Consider the following 20,689-nt stretch of genomic DNA (forward strand, 5'->3'; position numbering starts at 1 on the left):
CTTTGAAAATGTCAAGTATGAAAGATAATGTGTCATGTAGTTTTAGAAATAGCATAATCAAGCGGCTTTGCATACGCAAAAACTCAAACTCTCTTGTTGGCCTTTTGTGTTCTTTTGTAAACTTGGTGGTTTGTATCTTCTAAGTTTGGGTCCATAAAATATAAAACTTCCTAATGCACAGATAGGTTCATTGTTCAAGGGTCATGTATTAGGAGAGTATGAGTGAATTTCTGTGTGGAAAGTCGACGTGCAGTTGACAAGATGACATGCAGATGATGGAGCTAGTTCTTGTCTATCTACCTGCATAGTGCATTGACAGCACTCCAGAATGCACCAGCAGAAGCAGCACTTTAAAGATGTGAGCCAGAACCTTGCGTGTTCCCTTTAAAAGGACCTTGAAATGATTTTGATGATATTGTACAAACATACTGAGTTGTTAGGGCAGGTCCTTCTGATCATGAAGTGATACATTTAAGCACCCTGTATAAAGCATGTTATTTATTACAAGGTTTTAAAAATGTTCATTGCTACCAATTGCAGCGGCGCCACTCCCAGAGTTTTCTGTTGCCCCGTCACCACGTACGTAGCGGGTGCACAGGATGTCAGTTAGGCGAGCTATACGATTGGCTGCCCAGGTTGTGCATCTGTAATTTTTTTCAATTTATGGTGAACAAATGTTTGTAATAATTGGAATGTTTGTTAATTTGTTTCTATAAAACAAAAAGTAACAGAAAGAGTATACACAATGGTAATTTGTCATTACACTCAAGCACTCCCGGCGCACAGCAAGTGGCGTCTGCTTGTGTTACAACATGCTCCTTGCTGATGCGAGGTGCGCGGTCAAGGCTGGTCTCGAGGTTTCTTTTTGTGAGGACTGTTAAGGCTGCCACCAGCTGTTACGGGGACGGGGTTTCGTCCTACCTTCAACAGCGTCTGCTTGGAGCTTGAACCAGGTTGACCATAGGAGAGGATTTGGCAGGGAAGACGAGGTGATTTAAAAACAATAACAGAAGTTTAATACATCATTACGGGTGAGCAGTACACTCCAAGATAAAAAAAAGTACAGAAACGTTCAGCATGCATGCTCCTGCACACAAAGGTAGGGGAGATGTGTCAACACGTCGTGGCTCACTGCTTTTCTTATACCATCCGCCCTCTGGGCAACCTCATTCTCTCTTACTCCCTGGTAGAGCGCCTTGTCAGGACACGAGTCAACTCGCACAGAGGAATACGAAAAACCACTTCCTGGCAAAGAGGGGGTAAATGTAGGTCACATCGAGTCAACCCACACAGAGGAATATGGAGAGAAACCACTCCCCAAGGTCGAGGGGGTGAACGCAGCACAAACAAGAGTAGGATTTGCACTGGTGTATAATCCTATCGCACAAGTCCGATGGACAAGTATTTTCATGTTGACTAGCGTGACAATTAGGCATGTCGTGTCTCAGGCGTTTGGCATCCGTTCCATTCATTGCCGCACAAAGTGAACTGTAACAGACTGCCACACTGCAGAAGGATATCCAAATGGGAAATGGATGACATGCGCTGGCCAGAGGGATGATGCAGGTCAGTGCTTGAAGTATACTGGGACTCAGCCGCTCAGTCAACAGGCACGAGACAAAACCTTGTTAAGCTCTGCCAGGCTTATTTCCCACTCAAAAGTGCCAGTTTTACAGAATCTACAACAGCAGTAAACACACACATGAATTTGTTATACATTTCACAAGACATAACCCAACTGCGTAAACCAAAATAAGACCCTTCGTACCCTACATCAGGAAAAAAATATGGTTTTACGAAACACCTGAGGCTGATTCTCGGTCTAGGGGCTTCGACTTAAGGCATCGGCATTGCCACTGCGAGTCCCCTTTTTATAGCGTATCTCAAAAAAATATTGTTGTAAAGCAAGATTCCAGTGCAGGAGACGGTCATTTTTGGAAGACGTCTGCAACCATTTGAGAGGACAATGATCTGTTTCAATGGTGAACCTCGAGCTTGCAAGATAGCCAGACAATTTTTGAATAGCCCATACGAGACATGCACATTCTTTCTCAGTAGCGCTGTACGCCTGTTCTCAACTAGTGAGTTTCCGACTTGCTTAAAATGGATGTTCTCCGTCACTCTCTCCCTTTTGGCATATACTAGTATGACACCTATGCCTCGCTCGCACCGCATTGAACCACAAATCCCCATGTGTAGTCTGGTGATCTTAGCACAGGCTGATTTGTCAGTGCACTGTTCAGGGCATTGAAAGAGGATTCCTTCTTTTCGTCCCAGAGGACAGTCTGTGGTTTTTCGAAGAGCATCAGTAAGAGCGCTAGCTAGTTCAGAATACTTGGGAATGTACTGCTGATAATACCCGGCGATCCCTAGTAAAGAGAATATCGGTCTTTGTGCGAGGCTGTGGGAAATCTCGTATCACAGCCACTTTCAGCTCAGAAGGACGGCGACGGAGCTGTCCGAATGCATGACCGAAATAGATCGCTTCCACTTGCACCATTTGACATTTTGGTGCCTTGACGGACTGTACTTCGGTGGGGAAACCAACTCGCACAAATATCAGGAGGAGTGCATTAAGTATTTCCACCAAACTAAATTCTTTAAGTGGGACCACTTTGAGGAAACTTAGTAGCGGGGCAAATCACTGTCGAAATATGATGGTATACTGAGGTTGTTACTGCAAGTGGGCCTACTGTGTCAACTACGAGCCGGCAAAAGTGCTCAGTGACGATCGGCACTCTTAACTTTTCACCTGGCTGCTCCACGTGCCGACATGTGCCGCAAGTCTTTACAAATTGTTCTGTCATGGAAACAACCTGGCCAGTAATACTCCTGTAATAGTCTATCTTTAGTTTTCTTGCCACCTAAGTGACTGGCTCGAGAGCTTCTATGCGAGAAGCACAAAAGAACCTTTCGATAAGCCTGAGACATGACCAGCTGGTCAAATGTGACACCCCTGCGACCTACATACTTCCAGTACCAGTAGGCTGCCTCTCTCACAAAAATTCACGTTTTTCCATGCCACGCCTTCGTTTAGGTTGCTTCAGATGTTCGCAGGCTGGGGTCCTTGTTTTTCTCGAACTTCAAGGCTGAACTGTCTATCTCTAACAGCCGCTGTAGGCATTCCAACGTAGGCGCTACAAACAAATCTGCCAACTGCTCTTGCAATACTCTACTGCTGCCACTACTGGGACCTCTGCCTGTGCATATTCAGACTCCTGCAGTTCCAGCGCGGCGGCATTCTCGATCTCCATTTCCTGAAGTTCTGAACAGTCATCCACCTCAGTTAGTGCCGTTTTCACGACTGCTTTCAGTTAACTCACAAGCTTTCGATCTCGTTAGTGCATATTCCCGTTCCTCATGCTCCCGCACTTTCTGCTCATTATGTTCCCATTCATTTTTCTGCTCTTCTACTTGACTTTTTACAGTCTCTAATGATCTCCAGGCATTCCGTAAGCTCATTATACTCAGCCTCCTGAGCAAGAATAGCCTCAATCAAATGTGGTTTTTGGAGTGCACTATTGACATCCAGGTGCGACTCCTTCGCCAGATCCAACAACTCCGGTTATGTAATAACTTCAAATTCATGGCTGTTTTCAGTGCTGCTCGCTCTACTGCACACAACTATCTTGCTGCAACCTAACTAGGTGACAACAATAGCTTAAATTACCTGTTCTGTTCTAACACTTCAACAAAACTGGACAAAACTCGGCAGAGAAAGTCTCACACTGACCACCTTGTAGCCAAGAATCCGGTGTAGACCATCGCAAACGCTGCTTTCACTTGCAACTTGGTAGACGAGGCTCGTGCATCCATGTCCCTCCGCTACTTACCAGTTGTTAAGGCTGCCACCAGTTGGGAGGATGGGGTTTCGGCGACCTTCAAAAGCACTTCCTTGGAGCTCGAACCAGGTTGACCATCGGAGTTCGGCAGGGAATACAAGGTGATGTAAAAACAATAACAGAAGTTTAATACATCATAACGGGTGAGCAGTGCGCTCCAAGACAAAAAAAGTACCAAAACATTTGGCATGTGTGCTCCTGCACGCAAGGGTAGAGAAGATGTGTCACCACATGTCGGCTCGCTGATTTTCTTATACCCTCCACCATCCAGGCAACCTCATAATATTGAATGCATTTTCTGTAAGGCATACCATAACAATGTGCAGTATATTGTAGGAGCACTGTATAGGCCGCCTGGATAGCCTGTCATGGTCTTGGATAACCTTAAAGATTATATGACAACCTTTATTAAGCTAAATGTCGCATTATTTTAACAGGCGACTTCAATTTGCCGGATATTGACTGGTCAACATTCGCACTCAAAACACATAGTGACGAATCAAGTGAAGCAATGCTTGATATAGCTTTCTCGTTTGACTTGACGCAAACTGTAGAGCACCCCACCCGAATACAAGGGAATTCAAGATCTATTTTAGACCTTTTGTCTAAACCTAGATTTGTCTAAACCTAGATTTGTCTGCCTCCTTGCTTACAAATGTATTGTCTTGCCTACCTTAGGTTATGCTGCTATCATTTGGGACCCATTGACTAAGACTAACATATTCAAAGGAGGGCTGCTCGATACATATATAATAATTACCGACATACATCGATAACACATCTTTTAATCAAAGCTGGTCTGCCGACAATAAATGAGTGAAATCGTTCTGTAAGACTTAAATTCATGTACCAATTAATTAAAGGACACTACAGAACTGAACTCACCCATTTAGTTCATTTTTCGTCTGGGTATGCGACCCGACAACGACATCAGCTAACTTTAACTCCTTTTCGCATCTGTAATAACTATTTTAAATACTCATTTCTTCCACGAACTATTACCGATTGGAATAACCTCACTAACAATGAAGTGTTGCAACCGTCACCAACGTTATTCGCTCAACATATTACCTAGTCTGTGTTACTGCATTTCATTACTTTACTGTTCTATTGTGTATTTTATTTTTTACTGTATGATATCTTGTTCAAATGTATACCTGATGCTGGCTGCAGAGCTTCAACCTGCACCCTTACTTCTTTTGTTTACATTTTGCCATTTTTGTGAAACTGCTTGCAGTATCAATTGCAGTATCAAATTGCAGTATCAAATTGCAGTATCAATAAATAAATAAATAAATAAATTCTGTCTTGCTCCCTGGTCAGGACACGTCGGGTCAACCCACACAGAGAAATTTATTTATTTATTTTATTTATTTATTTATTCATACTGCAGGCCAACATACTGGCCCATGCAGGAGGTGCAATACAGTTGACAAGGTAATGACAATGCAACAAAGATAATAATGAAATATATATATATATAAACAGTGCATGAAAAGGATGCAGCCCATAGCCACGTTGCAAAAATCAAGATGCTTGCCTTAGCACAGTATCTACAACAAAAAGAATCGCACATTTGAATGTGGATAAAAACACTGCCAAACAACAATTGGGCACTAAACATAGCAAAATACAGGAAATTTCACATAACAAAACGAGAAAAATAGTGAGACATACTGCTTATGGTTGTGTTATTTTATGTGACAAATAGTTTTCCAACACATTTGTCAAGTTCCCTGATTAAAGTACATCAACAGGGAGAGAATTCCATTCGTTTATAGTACACGGATAAAAACTATTTATGTGGGATTTTGTTTTAGAAAATAATGGCATAAGGGAAAAGTTGCGTCTATGTCTTGTTTTTTGTGCATTAAGAGGCGTTACATAATGAGGCATTTGAAGAAATAGTGAGAAGCCACTCTCTGGCATAGAGGGAGTGAACATAGGTCACATCAGGTCAACCCACACAGAGGAGTACGGAGAGAAGCCACTCCCTGGCATAGAGGGGGTAAACAGGTCACGTCGAGTCAACCCAGACAGAGGAATTTGGAGAGAAACCACTTTCCAGCATAGAGGGGGTGAACATAGGACAAAGGAGTGTAAGATTTGCACTGGTGCATAATCCCGCCACACACCTGGTGGACAAGTCTTTTCGTGTTGACGAGCGTGACAACTAGGCACATCCTGTCTCAGGTGTTTGGCATCCATTCCATTCATTGCCGCACAAAGTGAACTGTAACGGGACCATGAATTGCCCTCGGTTCATCCTGGGCTGCAAATCTAGCGATTGGGGACATGTCAAGCTGCAACATCGTATCCCTCCACAAGACAACAGGCAAGCAGAATGGTTGCAGTGCACCGGGCTGCCGGTATCTGATCTGTGCCAGGATCTACGCATTTGCAGCCGTCACTTCATACCGGAGGATTACTACCACAAAAGAGAGTTTCAGCATGTCTGGTATTCCAGTAAATGTAGATGGATTGGGCATTTTGCCAGATGGGCGGAGGCACTAACATGAGCAGCGTGCAGCCACCTGGTGGCGTAGAGCTCAGCCAGATAAACACAGAGCTAATATAGCAGTAACAAAGTAACTTTGCTGCTGTTGTAAATTTTCGGCAGCTGCATAATTGTGAATGCATTGCTTTTTAAATATTTAAAATGTTTTACGCTTGGTTACAGTAATATTAGCTTCGCGTTTGGCTGGTTAAGCTCTGCACGACTAGGTGGCTGCACCGTGCAGGTCGTTCACGTTTACGCTAAAGCCTCTTCATTACAGCGGTAGTAGTACGGAGGGGATTTAGTTTACGCCTTTGCCCATCCTTCAAAATGCTCAGCTTGCTTGCGTTTACTGGAGTACTGGATACACTCGGAGCCGCGACAGAGCATTTGCAATGCATGCTGTTTGGATAGCTCTCACTGGGGATCGGTAGCCAAGCAGCTATTGGAGAGGTGTCGAGCACTGGCTCCAAGACACCAGAAGTAGACGACACGACATCACATCATGATGCAGAGCCACTGAAGGCAGGGCCTAGCCCCAATCGCTTAGCGAACGAGTTGAGAAAAAGCATAGCTTGGGAGGAGGGTAACTTGCAGTCGTCCGTAGCTCTCTTAATATGGGATGCTTCACTTAAGTTCTGGGGTGAATGCTTTATCGTAGCTGTGCCTTAGGCGTCTACAAAATTTGTCCAAACCATTTTAGGAACCTTTTAACAGTGGACCTAACTGTACACTTATATGACAGAAGAAGTCCCACGGACTCCCAAAAAGATCCACAGGTCCCACATCCAAATGAATATGTCCGGTAGATTTCCATGCAACTTCTTAGCAAGGTGCGAAAAATGCATCATGCAGATATGATTTGTATGTGGAATTGGCATGCGAAATTTTTTTCGTGAACGTGCGTCAGGAGATGGCTGGTGGCTACCAGATGGCTGTGTGTGTACTTCCCAGATGGGTGCTCTGTAAAATTACATACTACTTTAGGTTATCCTGCCAGGGAAGTCTCTAAGGACTTAACAACCATACCCTTTCTCAGCCTACATTAACAGACTGTCTACTGCATGAAGGTTTGGTCTTGCAGTCTCGGAGAAAGAGAAACGTCTTTTCTGATTTTTCCAAATTATAACGCAAAGCCATAACATCCCAGGCTCATGCATACAGCACAGTTTGCATATTTTCTAATAGCATTCATTGGCTTTGGAAACTTGAATATCCTGGTGTGTGCCAGGCAGGTCTTGCATACACACAGCAGCTCAGCAGGTACACTAGTGTTTATAGTGTGCATGCACTGAACGCTTGCACCAGCAGCAGAAGGCAAAACGCTGTCCTGGCTCCACCACCGAGGTAATTGAGCGCAGCGTTGATAGTGCATCCCCTTTACTTGAAGAAGGGACCTGCAAATTGTACTTCCATGCGGGCTCACGCACGCATTTGTGCCATCGCAGCTAGGCATTGCATACATGTGATATTGATGCAATGCGTAGTGTTCAGTGTATACCGCGTGCGCTGTGCACATCCACTGCCAACACTTGCAGCAGACATTGGGCAGCTGTTTTTATACTAAATTCTATTTGCGTTGTGGTATACCTGTACAAAAATTAGGGACAGCTTTGTAAACAAGTTGCCCTAGTTACCTGACATCTTGTATTACAGACAGTTTCAATAAAGCATTGGAACTTTCAGTGACTCTGCTTGACACATCACAAGCTTGGAAAGCCATGGGGTAGCACCAGCAGACATCATTAAGTGATTATTAACATCCAGATGAAGTCCTATGCTGAGATTCAATGTCCGGCTTATGTCCCAATAGTAGCTAAGAAAAGGCCTAGCTGCGTCATCCATAGAACATGTTTCGGTCTTTCACTTGGGATGTTTCAGGATCGCTCTGGTACATCCTTAGGATGGCCCCAACGTCCAAATAGGGATATCTATTAGACATCTCTGGGGTGGCTGTGTGTCGTCTGGGCTGCAGGTATCGATGATAGTGGATGTTTACATACAGGTCAAAACTTTTAAGCAGTAATATCGAAATTGAATAAAAGAAAGGGGGCATTTTTCTTAACATTTGTTGCACCACGTATGTCAGCTTATTTCTGGCTTGTATTTGGCAGCGCTCGCAGTGTCAGTAGGTGCTGGCGTTTTCATTACAAAATTGCACAAATGTGTCATGTGCATTCCCTTTCATGTCTGCACGACTAAAGAAGTTCTGGCAGCCACAATCCCTGTTGAGCGTGACACGACATGAAGCATTGCTTGGTTAGAAGGGTTCTCGTGAATTATGTTTCTGCAGCGAAACGACAACCACCGTTGTAATGTGTGTGCAAAATGGTAGTACATGCGGTGGGAATGACACAGTGGTTGTTGAAAATTGCTTTATTACAGCGATATGTTAGAGATGATTATGTATGTGCATTATGTAACATTGTGGTACATATGCACACTACTTGGACATTAAATTATTCAACGTTCATTGGTTCACCCATTTCATTGATTCATAGTATTACTGTTCAGCGATCCTTTTTCGTTCCAGTAGGGCAGTGCAGGCCTTAGGCATCCGAGTTGCTTAACGACACGACTGGAGGGAGAAGCTTCTTGGGGCAAGGCATTTTGGCAAAGAAAGAGTTCTGTAGAGTGACACAGGCACTCTATGCAGCTCTGAGGGTGCACTGAAATGGGAAGGAGTGAGCTTATCTTTTATGTGGAGTCACTATGTTGGACTGCTAGATGCCTTAACTTCAACAACTGCCACTTCTGGAAGAATCCCGGTGCATTTTTCCTGGAAGTCAAGAGCGGATGTGTCACGCAATAATTGATTGCACAAGCACTTTGGGCAATATCTATGCGTTTGTCTGGGTGAGAACGGTTTGACAGACGGCAGGAAAAACTGGGCTACACTCGACAAGGATGTTTCGCATTACTGTCGTTTCCTCTGTACAAGTGCCATCTACCCATGGGGGATCGGACAAGAGTGTGGCGGTTTGCACAAAATTAGTAGGTGGGGGGGGGGGGAGAAAAGAGGAAAACAAAAAACGATTACTGGGGAATGATGTATTATTGCACGGCGTTTATAGTGGTGCAGCCATCATACTGAAGTGAATTGAAAAAAGATTAAAGAAATAATTATAAATTTACTTTTTAGGAATTAGGTTGGACGATGGGAGTCAACAGTAAAGTCTTTCCTTGTATTACAAACATTCCGGTGGCTGTACCCCAACGTGGACGCTACCAAGGACAGCAGGGCGAAAACACCCATGCTGAGGCCAAGCTCACTTATGGGGCTGATGCGCTGGAGTTCTGAACGCACCGTGGCGCAACCTGGCAGTGGTCAATGAAGTTGGCTGCGTACTATGGAAAATACGCTGCCTCTAGAGTAACACGAGTCTCGCTTGTTTTGTGCATATATCTCGCACTTGAAAAGTGTTCAATACGTACGTAGGGCTTTTTGTGCTACCAAATAGAACACAGGTCATGGACTGCGGGCGCTTTTTGTCCGACAAACCGTGCTGGAGGCGAGTGGACCTGGCGAGTATACACCAGACTGCGCTAAGCAGCGCACTGTCCCCACGCATCGTCACCGCTTTTATTGATGCATGGTGAATTGTCATGAGGGTCGTGGGCCTGACACGCTGAAATTTTCAACACACTGACATGCGACGAGTTGGTAGCGAGAGATAACATTGACTGAGTAGTACGCAAGCCGCAGCTCTCCGCATTAGGTTACGCTGTCAGCTGGCTGTATACAGCTGGTCTAGCTTGATTTGTGTGTGTGCTCAGGGCTCATTTTCTGTTTTATTTTGGTGTTGAGCTATCAAAAAAAGCACCTGCGTTCACTGTGAGTAGCCTGTGGATCATCCCATCAAGGGTGCTTAGCCACAAAAAATTTTAATTTAATTTTAGCTTAACCATGAAAACCGCAGTCGTCTCTAAGGTGCATGCAGATGATTTCTTTTTACTGGAAAACTGTCACGCACAGGAATTTACAGGACCTAAAGCAATTTCTTATGGTGAAGCAGCCCACCTAATTAAGCGAAAGTTCATGTAGAGCTGCTGAAACTGTTTCAGAACGCTTTGCTGAGAGAACAAGCAAAAGATACTGTATTGACTGACGTGGCAGTCAGTTGTGGCTATAGGATAGGGAACTGTACATAAAAAGTGGTGTTTAAACAGCCTTTGTCACATTGTAAGTTACTGTAAACAAATGAATGACAACAAACAATACTGTTGCTGCGACTGCATCATTCTTCGTGAAAAAAAAAGAGCCACTGCACGTCAGCCAGTGCTAAGGATACAGACACTCAATCACAGTATTTACTGACTGCCACGTCTTGAAATGCACTTTTGCGGCATAAGCATGCATGTGGCCGGCAGTCTCGGCGTCAACACATCCCAGCGCCGCTGAAGCAGAGTCACAGTGCTAACGCCAGCAGATTATTAGTTTCATTAGTGCATTGTTATTGGGCCACGGTTCTGAGTTGGTGCACGTGCTTAAGCGAATAGACCTGTATTGCAGCAGACTGCCGTTGCAGCTTGGCATCATGCTACTTGAGCAGCACACGCATTGAAAGCGGCCGTGCACCGAAACGGCGTCTGCGACTTCTCGTGCGCAGCGCACGCATTCGGCACAGCGCTTTGCTTCCTTGGCGACGGAAGGCGTGCTACAATGCCTCCCCATGCAAGAAATTCTCCAAAATTCACACCGCAGCTGAGACGAGCAGATATACCGCGACGCCGTGCATTCAAAAGCAGGGCATCACCATAGAGAAAGATCATCGCGTTTGTACTACCCGGCATAGAGGGCTCTGTTATCGGCGTTTTCACAGTGCCGCCTCGAGAAACCTATTTGCGGAGGAAAATCGCCGACAAGCTGTTCACCGCATTGTGTACACAAAGGGGTACCGCCAATCCAGACCTCTGCAGATAGCAGCTTAGTTCAGGGGCGAGCCAACGTAGCCTCACCGTGAAATTTGTGACACGCCAGCGCTCAACCACGACCTACTGCGCTCAACATAAACAAACGCGCAGACGCAGCCAACCCTCAAAACTTGGGAGCGGGCATAAAATTTTGTGCACGCATCGCGCGATAAAAGTGCATTCCGCACGGTCACGCTGACAGCACCTGTTACACGGTGGTAACTACTGGTAAAAATGAACCAGATGGTTCGATTATTTACTAGAGCCGAACCGCTAAGCAGCCATTTACAGCTTTAATGGGTGACGCCATTTTTGTCTCTACATGCACGTGGTTGGTAAAACTAAATGTAATTTATTGAATTCAATAATTTAATGTAAACATTGTTAAATTATTTCAAAAAATTAAGCAATCGCACTATTTGCGAACGCTGATTACTAAGATCTGCAATATACTCGTCCGGCGGCTTTTGTATTGTATCATGGCGGACAGGTATGAGGGTGACTTCGGTTCTAGGTAAGTAATAATCGCCGTTTTTTGTGTAATTACAGCTGTTTTCGCGACGTCATCGCCGTGAATTAACGCTACGCTCATCCGTACATTTGGAAAATACCGGGGTTTAGTCGCTGATACGTTGTAACCTTCGCATGTCTGTGCATGCGGCGTTAGCATGGAGACCCCCCCCCTTTCCAACAGCAACACGTTTGGCTTAAACACATTTGGTGTTCATAACAGCATGTGAAGTCAAAAAGCTGTCCGATTGGTACGAATAAGCGTGGATATTTAACGGCGTGTTTGTAGCCGGCTGACAAGCGGGCTAACACGACAGTGAAATGCTGTGCTTCTGGCTAGTTCGCCTCTTTTAAGGTGGGTCGCAATCGCCGCCGAAAAATAGGGGGAAAAAAAAGAACGTGTCCCGGTGATGTAAACGTTTTGTTTGATTTCATCTGCCCGTGATCGAGCGATAACAATTTTGACTAGTGCATATTTCAGTTCAGGATTTTAATTCGGAGGTTCGCGCGGCGTCGCGTTCCCCGAATGCAATCGACACAGCCATGCGATATCGCAGTGGCCTCACGCCGGCTGCCGGCCCTGTCTGCGACGCTTGTTCCGTGATAGCGCATTGCCAGCGAGTCTGGCGTGGTGTCGAACGCAGTGCCGTGCTTAAGGCTGTGTACACATACCTAATCATTCTGCGACAATAGCAACTTGCCGTTGGGTGCGACGCGCCGGCAGCATGCCTCCTGTCGGAGCAGTACATTTGTCGTACGTAGCAGCGTGAGATGCTTAGCGCAGTCGTGGCGACTTTCGGCGAGTGGCAGATCATGTGGAAAAAAATATAAACCGTATTATATTTATATAATCGGAGCAAAAATAAAAAAGAAAGAAACATTCGATGCCGCCTGCTTTAAAAACAGACGAATTTGCAGCGAACTTGCAGCATGTTTTGCACTGTTATTTGAAAGGGGCAGAATTGAAAAGCAAGCGTGCTTTCTTTTTTTTAATATAAAAAAACTCCGTTATCTTGGACTGCTGCTGCTGCTGTCTGCATGCATGATGCTTTGTTGACACAATGTGCAGGCATGAACACTATGAAATGGCTGATAAACAGCGTGCAATCTGATAATGTCGGTGTAAAAGAGCAGACCCATACATCAGCCTCTATGCCTCGCATTCCGTATGTTCTGTCTACAGCCAAAGACACTGTGTCTGATAAGGTTTGCCAAACTGGACAACTCCTTGTCATTGACTGTTCTAATGTTGATTGCACTTGATTTATGTTTTGACAAAACACTATGCTTTTATGTTCTACCCATTCATGCAGTTTAATGCCAAGCACTTGTGTGGCGAGCATCGTAGTTTATGCGAAAATACTTTTTCTACAAGAATGGCTGCAAAAGAAACAATGCATATATGCCTTTTATAGATTTGGAGGCCATCGAGATCACTATGGCAAGCCATCTAGACCGATGCCCACAGAGCCACCTTTCACAGCATTCGTAGGAAACCTCCCTGATGGTGTTGTGCAGAGCGACATTGATGAGATCTTCCATGGCATCAGGGTGAGAAGGCATTGGAGTGTGCTATTGCCTCATTGTTTTGGGATGCACCTTTTGTGTAATGATCGGCCTCTTGAAAGTGGCAGATATCGTCACACAGTCCTTAAATATTTATTTTTGGAGCACACCCTAATAGTGCATTTGCATGATAGACAAAACGATGTGGCCAAGTGCTGTCATGTAACGAGTAGCTGGTTGGCTATAACCTTCTGTGTTTCATGATTTCGTGCTGATGAGCTACATGATATTTCATCCATGGTCTGAATAAGTGACCTAGTCTGTTGTGTGAATCAAACTTTAAGGCATGCATCCGTAGCGACCTCAGCATAGATAGTGCAGCTACAGGTCTGCTGCATTGTATTTGTGTTAGGAATATGCCTTCATAGGCATAGGCATATAGGCTTCAATGGAAAGCGTCAAATTTGCAGAATGGAAATTTGAAAGAGACATACTCATGCATATTTAAGCCAGGTGCTGGTACGCAAGCCCTGCATGAGTAATGTGACTGCTGGCAGGCACTTACGTATGTGCAGTCTATGTCTGGTAGCAAGATATTGTAAGGTGACAGCAATAAGGAAGGGGACCCATGACATGCTGTGGTAAAGAGGTCGATCTCATAGAATGCATTTTCCTCTAGAAACTTCCAGGCACCAAGGTGCTGTTCACTGTTGAAAGTCTCAACTCCACATTTGAATACCTCGTGAATGACAGCTTCATGAGCATATTCTTGAAATGTGCAGACAGCTTTCATGTCGGACGTTTCCTAAAGTTCACTGAAGTGGGGTGGTCAGTGAAAGGTGAACTCTACACTTTTGAGGAGCCGACTCTGGCTTGCACTGCCAGTAGGTAGTGCTGCATTGCAGCCTCATTTCTGTTCATTGCAGGCCAAACCTAGGCCTCTTCAAGTGATCACTTTTGTTTCATGTGAACTGACTACAGTAGTTCGGACTTATGAAATTTGCCAGAGGTGAAAGTTTCTCAACAGACTGTTGTTGGCAGAGTCAGGCATATTGCATGAATGTAGATGGCTTGCATACAACCATCTCTAGGTCGTATCTGCTTACTTTAGCTGGTTGTGCCTAACTGGCGTAGCCACCAGAGGTGTATATCGATTGACAGTAGAGTTACATGATATGAGTTAGTAGCACACCTATTGTGTTGTTGCGTACCATTGTTGGCACATACAAAAGTAAGCAGAAAAAGGAAATGCAGAGGTGGGACTGCTGCGCCAGTTGCATCATTTTGATACAAACGCAAATTTCTTCGCCAAACTGCGCCAAACACAGAAAACTGCACAAAATTACGCCACGCTGCACCAGAACGGCTCTGGCATGTGGGCTCTGACAGTGGCCACGAACAGTGAGTGGATTCATTCTCTGAAAAAGAGTAGCCATTCACATTCCATACACCATGCGATGGTGCCTCCCGCACAATTTCATGTAATTTTCACGCTTATAACACTAGATTTTTCTGCGCTTCCGTCAAGTGGACGGTGCGCGTGCGGCGACACTTCGCTGTTGTTGCTGCTGTTGGAATGGCCAGGGCGGCTGTATTCAGTGTACTAGAATACGGTTGAGTGGGCCGAGCGGTGCGACAATCCCTAGCTGAGGCACAACACAATGAAAAGTAGGCTGAGGGTGCTGCTTGCAATCTATATATACGGCGGACGTGTGCTGCAGTGGGTTCAGTGGGTGGGAGTCTCTGTCCCCAGCACCAGTATAATGTAAAACTATTTCAATCTGTTTTTATGCCTGTATGGGGGAGGGTTGAGCCATTTTTGCCTATCCCGAAGGGCTAATGGTGGATTTGGAATAAAAAGTTAGTTTCGCCCGAAAGGTGAAGCGTCTATTGCGATGGCAAATTAGTAGACAGCTATACGAAGTAAGGATAGTAGTTTTATCGGCTGTATAAACTTGTAAACATTCGCCTACTAACTAAATTAACAAGTACGGTGCGACGTGCGCACAGGCAAACAAGAACATTTCTCACTCGATGACCGCAGATACTTGCTGCTGAAATGCTTGAGTGAGGAAGCGCGGCAGCAGCAGCGTGCAAATTGACCTTCTTGCTGCCTGGCTTCAACGTGAACTAAGCGGCGAAAACACTGTGCACACGAAGCTATCAGCACTCACACTCTGTCCCCATTGCAGATTGTTTTCAAGATAGGTTGCGCCATACACTGCAGCCACCTGAGTAGAACCCTTCCCCTCAGTGCTTTGTACTTGACGGAAGACTGCCCGCTTCCTTCCCCTTCATCCTCTACGGTGACGATGACAGAAATGCACCTGGAGTGTCCATATAATCACTACCGCAATAAAAACAGATTACAGTAGTCTTATGTTATACGACCAGGGTTGATTGCAGTTCTCTGGGTCTGCGGTGACATATGGTGATGCAGAAATTATGTTACTATGCTGATTGGACTGCATAATTTGATAACATAATCTGCTATCATCATGGGCTACAAAGCATGCTACTTCTATGCCCTTCGTGTTGATTTATTCTGTCATTGGTCATGGTTTCGAAGTGCACTGCCACATTCCATTCCACCAAAATTCAGAATGGCCTGCTTCAGACTGCCCCAAAAGGCAATTTTACTTGCTCCAATAATTGCTCCAAAATGACTTTCGGCAGTACCACACCTGAAAACGGTGATCTGCTGGGATTAGAGTTTAGAAACCAAAGTATGCAAATTTAGGAAGCAAAGTATATCACCACATTGCTGTTTTGCCTCTGTGCCTAGGACTCGGAAGCCTGCTCGTGCCAGCAGATATTTGTGAATAGGATGTGAACGTAATCGTAATGCATGGCCATGGCCATATTTGAACCTAAAATTGTTTTTGTCAGGATATGCTCCGCTGGCAGCTGAAACTGCACAGTGTGTCGTACAGCTAATTTATCATCCACTTGCTGTGATGGCTCAGTGGCTGTGGTATTGTGCTGCTGAGCAAGATTCCACAGGTTTTGTTCCCAGCAGGAGCGACCATATTATGACAATTTGGGATGCGAAAACAATCGGGCACCATGCTTTAGGTGCATGTTAAAGGGGTGGAGACATGAAGATTTTCGTTCATGCGTTCTTCGATTCAAGCGTTGCAGACTGCTTCAGGAAGCATGATACACACCACGGGATTCATATAGACCCGCTAAATAATTTAATAATAGCATTATTATACCGAGCAATTTCGGTTTCTGGGTTCCGGGGGATGCTATGACATCGTAGGAGAGTAAACGCAACACGGCTTGGTCACGTGGGTCACAAAAAATTGTGACGTAAAACTATGCTGCATCATCTGCTCACGCGTACGCGTGCTCTGCCAGCAGAGGTAAACAACTGGTGACTTGAAGTGCATGTCGCGATTATAATTATTGCGCAGAGCGACAGCAACAATAAGAAAATATTGCGGCTTGTGAGAGTCGGTGATTCATTCCGAAGCACTGTCAGTTATAGCTTTGAAGTGAACCGGAAAAGGCCTAGCGACGATATCGGCGCCGCTGAATGATCAGTGGCGGTGAGGCTGCTGGCAGTGCCAGAGTGACCACTCCTCGGTCGCTGATTGGCCACTTCGCCGTACAGCTGCCGCACAAATGGGTCACGGTCCGATCCTCTCTACGGCAAGGGAATCTCGCCGTTCGCAAGCAAAACCGCCGTCGCACGGCGGCCCGCGAACGGCAAATGGCGTGCGGCGAGTTGCCATGCCGGTAACGTGGACGGGCCTTTACACGTTGAGAAACGCCAAGTGAACGAGAGACCGCTCCGAGCTGCCGAACTATGTGACTCGCAGATGCTATGTCAACTGCTCTCCGCTACAGCGTTGTGAATGTCTCGGCCAGGGGATAGGGTTAGCTCGGGGACAGTGTTCTAGAAGCCTGTAGCATAGAGAAGGAATTTTTAGAATGACAGAAAGCTGAGCTGGTTAATAAGGATTCATAATGCAAAGGAGGGGTAAGGCATTCAGACACGGACACAAGAGAAGTGGACAACACGAATGCCGCATATCCTGGTCCCTTTCGGAGCTGGCCGGCTAGTGTTACACTTAAGGCCCGTCCACGTTACCAGCACAGCAACTCGCCACACGCCGTTTGCCGTTCGCGGGCCGCTGTGCGGCGTTCGTGTTGTCCACTTCTCTCCTCTTGTGTCCGTGTCTGCACGCCTTACCCCTTCTTTGCATTAAGGAAGGATTTCTATATGCCTGTAGCTCGGTTATCGTGGAGGCTATGCTTGGTCGTTCGGTTCAGCAGGCTCCGTAATTGGCATTTCATCGCTATTCATCATACGTCATGTTTTTGTGCTAGTGTTCTATGGTGTCAATATTTTCGTTCCTCCGCTGCGACTTCCTAACAGCCGCGCTAGCGATGGTTCTCGACCACGAGAAGGAGCTTTTAATGACTTTTTGGAGCTGAATTAAAATTATTTTGAAATGTTTGCAGCATGCAATACCTCGTTGTGGGTGAGCTCGCATACAGAAGCAGCCTACAACAGCCTTTTTATAGCCTCAAAATTTGGTGTCTCCACCCCTTTAAAGAACCCCAGGCAGTCGAAAGTAATCTGGAGCCTCCCACTAAGGCCTCTCTCATATACCATGCCATTGCTTGGGGACATTACAACCCAAAATTTAGCCTCACAATTTGCTTGCTCCCAATTGTGTGCTGGATAGTGTGGAAGTGACGGGGTGCACTATGACCACAAAAAAAAAAAAAAAAAGAATAGGGCTTCTAGGCTTGATCATTGCGCATTGTACAAATGAATACGATGTAGACATTTAAGGGTGATGGAATGAGAGTGAACCTTGCATATTCTTGAGAATAATGTTCGGTTGTAAGCGAGCGGTAGTTTTTGAACGAATAGTCAGGTTTGTTGCAAAAAGCCTCAGCTTTACTTGGTGACATTTTTTCTCCAGTAGTAACGCTGTTTCTGTGACTAATGTTAGTTTCTTGACCCCCTGGTCACCCATTTCAGGTGCTGAAATGTGTAGTGCACTGGCTTACAGTTTTCATGAAATTGTTGCTTTGTTAACGTGAGCGTTGCAGAAGTCCTGCTGGCATATTTTGAAGTAATGTAAAATATATAAATTCCTTCCACTTTTGAATTGCTTCTTTTATTGTGTAATTGTGGAGCTGTAAACTTTAGATGCTTTTGTCGTCTTTAATTCTGGCAAGTATAGTGAAATAATTGATGACATGCGAACATGCCCCTGGCAGTCACTAGACTTTCACACTTCCCTTTAAAAGCAACAAATTTTGGTCATTTGCTTCAGTGCTGGCCTAATCAGAGCATTTTGCTTCTCCCACATGTTTGACTAGAAAAAGCTTAGTAGGGCTTAAGCTTTCTCCTAATGTAGTCCTATTTAGTGTTCCTTTACATGTGCATAACCTTGAGCATAATTGTAGGTTTTGCTGTTACTCTGTGCATTGTGAACGTGACAGTAATGTGTGCTTGCTTGTTGGTAATGGCATGAGTCATTTGGTTATGCCACTATACTAGACTGACTGCTGTAGATGTGTTTGGTATACAGGGTAGCATGTGGTAAGTATCACTGCTGCTCATATAGAAAGAACAGCTACCATCGAGGTACAGCCAGTGTAGCACCCTGCCCTACTTTGTCCTCCTCCTCCTTATTGTACAGAAAGAGCTTCACAAATGGTAATTTCAGATCAGTTGTGCAATAGCAACGCAAGCTCTTGAACCTCATAATAATGCTTATGCCACTTGTTCTTGCAGATTAAGAGCACTCGCCTTGTGAGAGACAAGGAGACGGACAAATTCAAAGGTGGGACTGTTTGCATGCAGAAGCAGTGGAAAAGTTACATCGTTGTGCTGTGTTTTCGATATGGCCGAGGCATGTGTGCTCCTCCAGTATTTTGTTTGTGTGTACTAGAACCATCCTAACTAAATTTTCATAGGAATGCAGGAACATGTTCATTGTGGTTATATAAGCAAGACACCCTGAACATGCTATTTGTGGTGTTGTAACCATAAAAACAAAGTAACAGTTACAGTGGCTCAGTGTTGAAGGCATTCTGTTGTCGGCATAAGGTTTGGGAGTCAATTTCCACTTATAGTGGCTGTGCTTGAAGGAGGAGGGGGGAGGTTGTAGTACAACAATGCTTGTGTCCCTAGCACTTGGTATACATTGTCAGCAACCTCAGGTGGTTGAAGTTGATCTGGAGCCCTCCACTGTGGCATCTCCCATGGCCTCTGTGAAATGCTGGACACACATTATCAAACACGTTAGTGAGTAACATAGTAGCAAGGTTTTATTGTAGTTCCTTGAAATTATGACTTTTATAGATGAATTGTGAATGTTAGCTCATTCTCCATTTTAGATGACATGCATTATTTCTGCTGCAATGTCATTGTTTCCAGTGCTTTTGATAAACTGTTTCATGGAAATGTGTAGGCCTTGCAGCTATTGTTACACACAAATGCAGGTAAAAACAGCAGTGTGCCTTTGATTACATTTTGTCATTTGAATAGTGCCAATATAGTCGAACCCACTTATAATGATACTAGTTTTAACAATAGCTCGGTTATAACAATGAAAAGCTGCTGGACCATCAACTTTTGTACGTTTTCTACGGGGAATAACCTACAGCTTACTACAGTGTCTCCATGCTGTATTATTGGTTATAACGAGGAAATCTCGCTGTTGGGTGTCCAATGGAATGTGAAATCCTTATAAAGAAAAAGTGAAATGCGAGCTGCTGCACGATCGCTCACCATCCCAACTGCTGCCATGCTTCTCTACATGAGAGATGCACGCAACCTCGCGCATCTCTCCCGTCGCCCTCTCGCCCCTACGAACACGAATGGGTTGTGCCCATAGCTCTGCACCGCCCTACCCTCCGAAACACCAATGGACCGCGCCAGCGACGCTGATAACGCTGCTCCCAGCTTGTTCGCTCGGCCCTCACAGTTGGTTCTTTATTCTATGGCCCTCATTCTGCGTAATTCTGCAAACGGATTAAGTCGCTCGTGCTAGCCTTCGTTGCGTTGAAGTCGTTCCTGGCCACGTTGTTTCTCAGCCTCGTTTGACTTGCCGCTAAAATGGAAGATGGCTGATTTGCCTGCTGATCATCGGCAATGCACGATGTTGCCGGTGAAAAGAAAGCGCACTGCTATAAATTTGGAAGCGAAGCGCTTCTAACCAATGAGGCGATCGTCACGAACAGCTTGTATCGGATAGTGACAGTGACGGCAACAACAGCAGTGCTGATGTGGTAGGGCAGGCTGCCTCAACATTGTCCCCGCGGGAGGTCCTGTAAATAATTCAGTCCATCACGGGTTTGTTTTCGCAAGGGACTTTCTGCTTCACAATGTGGAGCACCTGGGTGCCTTGAGAATGATATCGGAAAGCTTCACGTAAAGAAAGCAAGG

General features: G+C 45.2%; 1 protein-coding gene across 1 annotated transcript in view; it reads left to right on the forward strand.

Moving 5' to 3' along the window:
* Nucleotides 1–11,623: 11,623 nt before the first annotated feature.
* LOC142576081 (eukaryotic translation initiation factor 4H-like) overlaps nt 11,624–20,689 on the forward strand; it is a 39,420-nt gene continuing 30,354 nt past the window's right edge. The window contains exons 1-3 of the mRNA XM_075686019.1: nt 11,624–11,767; nt 13,179–13,314; nt 19,034–19,082. Of these exons, the coding sequence (XP_075542134.1) occupies nt 11,733–11,767; nt 13,179–13,314; nt 19,034–19,082 (220 nt within the window). The 5' untranslated portion in view covers nt 11,624–11,732. The remainder of the gene's footprint in view (nt 11,768–13,178; nt 13,315–19,033; nt 19,083–20,689) is intronic.

Source organism: Dermacentor variabilis, chromosome 3 (assembly GCF_050947875.1).
Source record: "Dermacentor variabilis isolate Ectoservices chromosome 3, ASM5094787v1, whole genome shotgun sequence".
NCBI lineage: Eukaryota > Metazoa > Arthropoda > Arachnida > Ixodida > Ixodidae > Dermacentor > Dermacentor variabilis.